The sequence below is a fragment of the Mixophyes fleayi genome, chromosome 9, assembly GCF_038048845.1.
Source record: "Mixophyes fleayi isolate aMixFle1 chromosome 9, aMixFle1.hap1, whole genome shotgun sequence".
Taxonomy (NCBI): domain Eukaryota; kingdom Metazoa; phylum Chordata; class Amphibia; order Anura; family Limnodynastidae; genus Mixophyes; species Mixophyes fleayi.
The window spans coordinates 106,907,150-106,916,007 of record NC_134410.1 but is presented as its reverse complement, the minus strand read 5'-3'; the positions used below and the strand labels follow the sequence as shown (position 1 = coordinate 106,916,007).

Below are 8,858 nucleotides of genomic sequence, written 5' to 3'. Positions count from 1 at the left end.
ACAGAGCAGCAAGATGAGAAAGATAAACATAAGACGGGTAATTACAACTATACTGTAGTGCAGACCGCATACTCACAGCCTCCGACGCACATGCAAACTTCTCAGAAATCATAAAGGGAACGCCGTCCATGGCTGAAAGAGATGAATGACAGACGTCATAAGTGGGTTAAATACATAAATCACACAACGGTCATAACGTAAAGAGACAAAATAATTACACTTGGGCATGAAAAGCAGTAATTGATCAACATGACCCTTTTAGTAATCAGTACACCAGGGGTGGGCTAGAAAGGGGGTCTCCCCCGCTCCCCCAGCCAGTCTACCTTCTTCTTCTTATACTAAGGGCTGCACTCAAGATTATTATTAGACCACAAGGATCTCCCTAACTGAGCATGCGCTCTCCTCTCCAACAGACCGCTCTCCTCTCCAACAGACCGCATGGGACAGGACGGCATTAAGCTGCAGAGCAGTGGGGAGGCCTCTCTCTGAGAAGCCTCAAAGTCAGGTCCTGACACTGATCAGATGCTGAGCTCAGCGAGGGCAGCAACAGCCAACCAGTGGTTGGAGAGGAAACAAACTGAACAACATGGGAAACATTGAAAAACCAAAAAAGGACATTGAACAAGACAGAGAAAACAGTCAGAAGAGACAAAAAAGAAAGATAAAAACAAAGCTTGTTTGGAAATACCAGTTCAGTCTGCTAAACCCAGAGACACATCATTATAAACCTTAATTGTCTTTTATAGCCAGCCCCTTATATTCATATTATATACACTATAGGTATTCACAGTCTCACTTGAATGGTACAACTACTCCTCTGTAAGCTGGTTGTGGTTCCACACATGCACTTTAAACAACAGGGTTTTTCTACATAGAAAAATAATACAGCTTCTATCCCTCAATCACGCTGGTGGTAACAAGCTCCTCCCTTGTCACCACGTAGTGACCAATCACTGAAGGCACAGCAAGCAATGTGTTTCGAGCTTCAATCACTCCTACGAGGGGAAGAGTTTCCCCCTCTTGTCAAGCTGCCACCTAGGGAGTGATGGAGAGTTATGCAGGAAAAGCACTAAACATTCAAAGCACCTATGACACCTTATTCTCAACGCACACTCAGGAAGACTTTAAAATGGAATTTAAAATGCAATGTGTATGCCATAGTGTTGAACATACATTTCCATCCTGAGAAATGTTATTTAGTTACACATAACCGCTAAGCCTAAAGCAACCAACTAGCAAATACACTTATGAATGGTAATTACTGGTGAGTTGCTAGAGATTTTGTGAAAATTTGCACCTGAATGCAATGTTTGTAAATAACTCTCACTGCCCGTTTATGCTACCACTGTTCAGAGATGGGTATACAGCTAAATAACCATCATGCCAGCTATCATTCACAATAATAAATACAAATATGTACAGTAAGATATGTTGCTATAACAACACTGGCAATGTCATCAATACATCTGTACTAGATGTATCTTATGTTGCCATTCTAACCATGGTTATAGGTGATACAAGCCACTAAGCAGAGGGCCACTTGGGTTTGCCCCGCAGGCCAAACTTTGCCAGTCGGTGTTTCAACGGAAACGTCTAATTTTCAGGGTTTGCGCAGAGCCGCCCAGCACTGCTCTCATCTGGGTGTCTGTCAGACATGAGTTAGGGCACAGGCAGCTCTCTCCGTGTCACCTGCAGTCATTAAAACTGAAGCCACTTCATCTGGGCGTTCTGCCACGGTACGGAATGCAGAACGCAAGCCCAAGCCAAGGGCTCAGCAGTGTAATTAGCATCCTCCTAAACAAACGAGTTTCCACACAGCTGTAATTAAGCAAGCTTGTAATTAAGTAGATGCCCTTTATCATACAGATCATGCTTAAAAATGGTTTGAAGAATGGATGGGTTATTAATGTGATAATGTTAAATCACAGACCAGGCTGTCAACGTGTTGGTTTTTTTTCTCTCCAGATTATAATACACATTTTGTTTATGCTTTGCATATACATATGGAAACCTATATCAAGATTTGTTTTTATTATTTTATGATCGGTTTAGCACGTAAGAGTACAGCTGATTTCCTGTTTGCATTAAGTGTGGATCCGAGAGACGGCTGTTAGTTACGATCATCAAGGAAGGATACTTCTCTTTGAGGAACTTTCCACCGCGCACCCAAATCAACGCCTGTTCCTAGTTCATCTCAAGCCGGAGAGCCGCGTTCGGCAAGTAAAAGTGGAGTTCGGGAGAGGTATTACGTGTTTCTCTTGCTACACTCTGTAGCCGGATTACTCAGCGGCCATTATTTCCGTGGACTTTCATGTATAGTTTCCTCATCTACTATTGAGAATTATTTTGACACTTTATTGTGTATGGAATATTTTTCCCTAATAGAATATTTATGTCAGTCACATATCTGTGAGGAGTTTGTATGTTCTCCCTGTGTTTGCGTGGGTTTCCTCTGGGTGCTCCGGTTTCCTCCCACAACCCAAAAACATACTAGTAGGTTAATTGGCCGATATCAAAATTGACCCTAGTCTGTGTCTCTCTCTGTCTGTCTGTGTGTGTCTCTGTGTGTTAGGACATTTAGACTGTAAGCCCCAATGGGGCAGGGACTGATGCGAGTTCTCTGCACAGCACTGCGGAATTAGTGGCGCTATATAAATAAATGGTGATGATGATTTCAAATAGGTCTGGAACCTAACTACTTTAACAACAGTCTACTATATGTATTCTTTTGATTTTGCCCATTGCATTTAATATTGCTGTTTTTATTTACTCTGTTGGTTATATTATATACCCATTTATATTGCATCCTATTTTGCATTATATGTTTTAGGATATATTGGTTTTAGAACGATCAATAAATACCGTTGTATTTTGTACCAATTGGTTTCTCTCATTTTCTATATTTATATCCTGGAATTCTCTTTGCGCTGGTATTTTCTGGTTGTCGTTAGCAAACACTAACGCCTGATAACAGGTTATAAGACCTATCCCGTTGTGCCAACATAACGATTTTAGCAGATTCTGCCCAACCAAGAAAAGTCAAAACACGTGATGGATGCTACCATGTCTGTAGCTTCCTCCATTGCTGTCCTCATACCTACAGGGGTAGAGGAAGACAATATATTCTGCTGGAACATGTAATCAGCACAGTCAGGTTAAATTAACAATCAAGGACACTTCTTGCCAAGCATACTAGTTGGGTAAAAGCAGTGCCCAGCCGTGTTACACAATCATGTGCTAAAAATCAGATGGAGTTACTGCAACTGTAACAAAATTCAGGGTGGGGGGAGGGGATGAGACAGGACGGAGAAACAAAAAAAGTGTGTATGGGGCGAGGAGGGACTTCCTAAGGACTTATTCACATGGGCAAATTTCGTCCATGTGAGATCCATTGTAATCTGCATGGACCATACATAAGAAAACCTCAGTGTGCATTGATTAGTGATCTCTATAAAAAGCAATTTGGGAAATTTGCACATCATCAACATTTATTTATATAGCGCCAGCAAATTCCGTAGCGCTTTACAATTGGGCACAAGTATGCACTCTCTCTCAATGTAAGGTCCCATTAGATCAGGGGTCAGGGAACTTTTTTACCTTTTACCCCAAATATATATTTGATTACGATGACGTTACCCCCTTGATTTGAAAGGAAGGAAACCATATATTATTAATTATTGGAATTTAAAATTTTATTGAATCTATTCAAAATTTCTTTGAAAGCTTCAACTTCAAAACTTCAGGTTTTGGAGAAATGAGGTTGCTTCATTTTTGACACGAGAGCATCAATATTGGGGCATTTTGATGTCAGAGCAATTTGGATACAGTCTTCAGCGTCCAATCGATTTCTCTGCTTTGTTTTTATGTTTGTTAGAGTGGAAAATCCTTGTTCGCAAAGGTAGGTTGTTGCAAAAGGCAGCAACTGTTTGACTGCCTCCTCATGTGTAATTTTGAATGTTTTTGCAGCTGTTGACATCCAAAAATATGACAGATCTGCTTTGTTTTCAAATGCAATACGTGCTTCATTATTGCATCGAAGCTCAAGAAGTGCCTCTGCCAACCATTGAGGCTCTTCTGGTACAACAGCAATTTCACATTTAAAGGGGTCTACAATCCAACTGACAGCATGTGAATTGGCAACATTACCCCCCAGGAATTTTATTTTTACCCCATTTGGGGTAATTTACCCCTGTTCCTTGACCACTGCATTAGATAGTGATTGCTCATGAGTAGGGCCCTCTTTCCATATGTCTCCTTGTTCATTACTTGTATCTCTCTGTATTATACCTCTGGCATGTCCTGTACTGTACTTTGTGTTTCTCACCCATTACATGTTATGCTTAATGTTTGAGTATGATTACATTTACGCCTCTTGAATGTTCTCTATTTTGCTTGTTGAACCTCAGCTTTTAATACTAGGCTCTATTTCCTTGCTACACATCGCTGTGGGATTCTGTGGTGCTTTATAAATAAAATAAAAATAATGTGCTCATCTGTACAGACCGAGTGTAGAATAGGGGGATTTGTAAACAATGAATTTTATTGAATTGTGTGCACTCCATGAAGAATTGAGGAAATGCTCTACAACCCCTTAGGCAGGAAAAAGCCCAGAAGTGCATGGTGTTCTGGCGTTCCCATAGAGAAACACTGGGCTTTATAGCGATACAGCAGGACCAAGTGACACTACCCTAGCTGAATAGGACAACTAATGACTATGCTCAGTTTTGCCTTACATAAGGATGACTACTTTTGTGCGCTCATTTTTATACAATATCTTTCACAAAATGTTCTCAATTTGGCAAACTATTAACATGGTGCGTTGATTTGCATACAGTTCTAACAATTTATGTCAGTAACTCTTTCCAGATTGAAAAGCTAGTCAAACTGCTGATAATACTTGGAAGATGCTGTTTACAAGTTGTTGCTGCTGCGATTTATGCACAAGATTAGAAGCCGTATTAATAACGAGACTAAACAATATAATAATAATGATTAGACAACACAAAACACACATTGCAATGGTAAAGTGGATTATACTCAACTTTTACCTGTACAGATGCATCCAACAATTTCATCAGCACCCAGTGAGGGTCATGTACTATATGCCAAAGCGTATTCAGGACCGCATGTGGCTTTTACCAGTGACTGACTTTGCAGAAACCACAATGCTGCCAAATGAGCACAGGGGAGGCGGTAAGTAACCTACATTTATACCACCTGGGGCCTGATTCATTAAGGATCTTAACTTAAGAAACTTCTTATTTCAGTCTCCTGGACAAAACCATGTTACAATGCAAGGGGTGCAAATTAGTGTTCTGTTTTGCACATAAGTTAAATACGGACTGTTTTTTCATGTAGCACACAAATATCAACTTTAAATTTCAGTGTACAAATAAGAAAGTATTTGTGTTACACATGAAAAAACAGTCAGTATTTAACTTATGTGCAAAACAGAATACTAATTTGCACCCCTTGCGTTGTAACATTTACTTGAGTCCTTTATACAAATACGGTCGCGTATTTCGAGCTACTGCAGCATATACAGGTCCGAGATGGACCATTGAGAGGAGAGCACAAGGCAAACTGCAAGTGATCAGCACCGATTGTGCAGACGTAGCAAAACATGGATTGTTCTAGTCTGTGTAATTGGAGTCAACACACACACACTAAACAGCGCTCACCAAGCGGATCACTCAGCCTTCGCATAAATTGTCTACATGGATGGCTAAATTCTGCTTGAAATGATAATAAAATATAATATTAATATGGAAATCACCCTGCTGTTACCATCCACTGATTAGTATATAAATTACATCTCATTATATATTACAACCAAATAAATATACTGTGTGCTCGCATGAATTATTAGGTCTGCTATCCAAGGCGTTCTCCTGAAGCCCCGTCCAATATATCTCAAGCTGTCCACCTACAGAACGTGTAGCCACTGTGTACCACCAGTTACGTGACTATACAGAAGCGTACGGCTGCACACAGCGTATTGGTGTGATCTGATCCTCATATTTGGGTGCATTATATATTTAGCATTAGACATAGACAAACAAATCACACTCACATCATGCAAGTTGTGCCCCAAAGTGTCATTTTCTAGACTGTCACTCACTTTCTGTGGCATTGCAATGTTCCGCGTCTTGACCTAATTAACTATACCTAAAATGAATGCACGTCTTTAAAAGAACTGTATAGCTGAGCACTAAAAGGCTCCAAGTGGCCTGCAAAACTAACAATCTAAAGAGCAGGTTTAATCAGTAAACAAAATGCTCATAATTTATTCTGCTAATTAATGAATTCTGTTAGCGCTGGCCCCGATAAAAATAACAGCTCAACATGCACAAATGTTCAATTGTCTGGCATTGCAGCTATTAGGATAATTGAGCCTTGTAATTAAGATAATACTCAGTCCCTGAAGCCAATTAACAAGACAACAATTAGTCCCGTTCGTTAATGCAAATCAAAGATTTTTCTCTTTATTAGTGGAGCAGTTGCAGAGCCCTGGAGAAAAAGCCAAAGTGTTTGCACCAATCTACAGAAAGGTTACAATATTCAGCTATTAATACAGACCTTGTCTGGGCGTAATTAGTTATGATTAATCAGCGGAAGGGTGAATTCATCAGTCTTATTTTACAGGACCTGACCCCTCAAATTCACTGCATGTACAGCTCACACAAAGACTATCTGATCAAAATATCATAAAAACAACAGTATTGTGATACTAGGAAAAGCACAACATCTAGATTACGGCACTGATGTATGTTGTCAGAATGGAACACACCAAAGAATCTTATACTTCCCTATGGTGCTTTTCTACTACTTCCCAATACTGGGGATGAGGGGGGGGTAGGTGGTATCTAAAAGCCCACTAAAATGGTAAAAATGTGCACCCCAAGCTAATCAGCCTGGGTTGGTTCCCACTAAAGCAGGAAGGCTTAAAGCAACTATCCGATAAAAAAAATGAGGGTGTTTTTTGTTAACATAAATCACTGTGGCAAGCTATAAGAAGAATCTTGTTGATAAACATTTTTGGTTTGTTTGTTTCTTCAGGTTGCTTTCAATCATTTAAAATAATTTCCAGTTTTATGTGACTACTATGGCAAACACAGCCACATGTAGTGAGCAGAGAGGCTTTGGAACAGCCCTCTGATCTCTGTCTGCACTGTAAAGTCCCCCCCACCCCTTCCTTCTGCCTTCACATGACATGAGGAGAGTATGAGTCTGTGTGCGACTGTAAGCCATACTTGTTGGCCCTTCAGAGAGATTTTGAAAAGGAGGTAATACTTTTTAGGAGGACAGTTTTAAAAAAAAAAGTACTTAACTTGCTAAATAAAGAAAAAGAATGTCTACGTCGTGGGGTTCCCCTGTCATAGTGAGAACCAATTTCATATCATTCAGCACACGGCTTCAAAGGGAAGAAGAGGATGAGAAGGGCCAGCATGGTTGAATAAGTGCAGGAAGCAAGCCTCCCACAGCCAACAAGAAATGGGTCTCTTCTTGACAACCCCTGGGACTGTGGGTGTCAAGGTAATAAGCAAGAAAAAAAATGATTAAATAGAACATTAAATACTATTGTTGGCATACAAGTCCCAGCAAGCCTCAGCAGCCAATTACCAGACCATGCTGGAGCTTGTGGAACTACAAGTGGAAACTGGACAAACACACAGCACAGACACTATTTCAAAAATATTTTAAATTAAAATAAATAAAACGCCCTCAAACCATTTATTTACCTTTCTCTGACACCCTAATCCCTTAGGGTATCTTCATTCCTGTAGTCGTCCGTTGTGAAATGAAAACAATAAAAACCCCATAACTGACAGGCGTCACTAACTCCCTACAAATCTGTGACAACAATCAACTGACCTGTCATTCAATCTCGTTGCGGCTCTGCTAGGTGCAAGTTGTGTCTGTATATTTTGGGGGTTGTCTTAAAACTCCACATGGACAACTTCAAGATCTAACATTCCCTTTAGAAGTGTAATAAAGTGGTTTAAAGGCATTTTTAATAATAATTAAAGTTGTTTATAAAATGGTATCTCCCCCCCCCCACCCCCATTATACACTATTGTTGAATTACATGTTTAAGCAGGCCCAGGCATGCTGACATTTGTAGTTCCACAAGCTCCAGCATTACCAACCAGTCAATGGCCGCTAGGACTTGCTTTTAATATACTCCCACAACAGCATTTAATCTATTTTATACATATAACTATTATCTTGTCATCCTCTGCCCCAGGGGCCCCAAGCTCCAGTGCTATTCAGTACGGTACTCTAGGAGGAAGGGCCCCACTTGCTGACCAAGAGGTTTCAGCCCTGCGCTGTACGTGGTGGGTCTGGTACCCACTATGATGGGGAGATGCTCCTCTGGTATGTTGCTGGTTAACACTTAAAGGGGGACCACATGCTAGTTGGCCCTACGCTTTACTATGAACCAGCTCAGACTGATTGAAGAAGTTTTGAGGGAGTGGGGAGAAGACCTTTAAAGTACAAATATATCCATCATTTTACTGGAGCTTCCCTCCCATTCAATGCAATAAATGCATTGGTGCATGTAGCACAGATTCTGGAAAGCCCAACAATAGTTTGGGTCACTGAAATGAATTGGGACAATTTTAGAACAAATGCCCAGCTTCAAGCTTTCAAAATGTTTGCAATTCGCTTGGATTTAAAGAGTCGCTATTTACTAAAGTAGAGAGTCTGGCCAATTTGTAATATATTAGGGTGGTTTTGATATGACCACGGGGAGCGGTGTGATCTGTAAGCCGAAGGAGATAACAAATTGCACCCTGGCAATGAAAGGGTGCTATAGAGACACAAATCTGATAACATATTAATATATCCACCAA

The 8,858-nt window shown here is 40.4% G+C and overlaps 1 protein-coding gene across 5 annotated transcripts in view; it reads right to left on the bottom strand.

The window, feature by feature from the left end:
• MVB12B (multivesicular body subunit 12B) overlaps positions 1–8,858 on the bottom strand; it is an 83,189-nt gene that overhangs the window by 11,633 nt on the left and 62,698 nt on the right. For all 5 annotated transcript variants that reach the window (XM_075184817.1, XM_075184821.1, XM_075184819.1 and 2 more), the window contains one exon: positions 77–132. In XM_075184817.1, the coding sequence (XP_075040918.1) occupies positions 77–132 (56 nt within the window). The remainder of the gene's footprint in view (positions 1–76; positions 133–8,858) is intronic.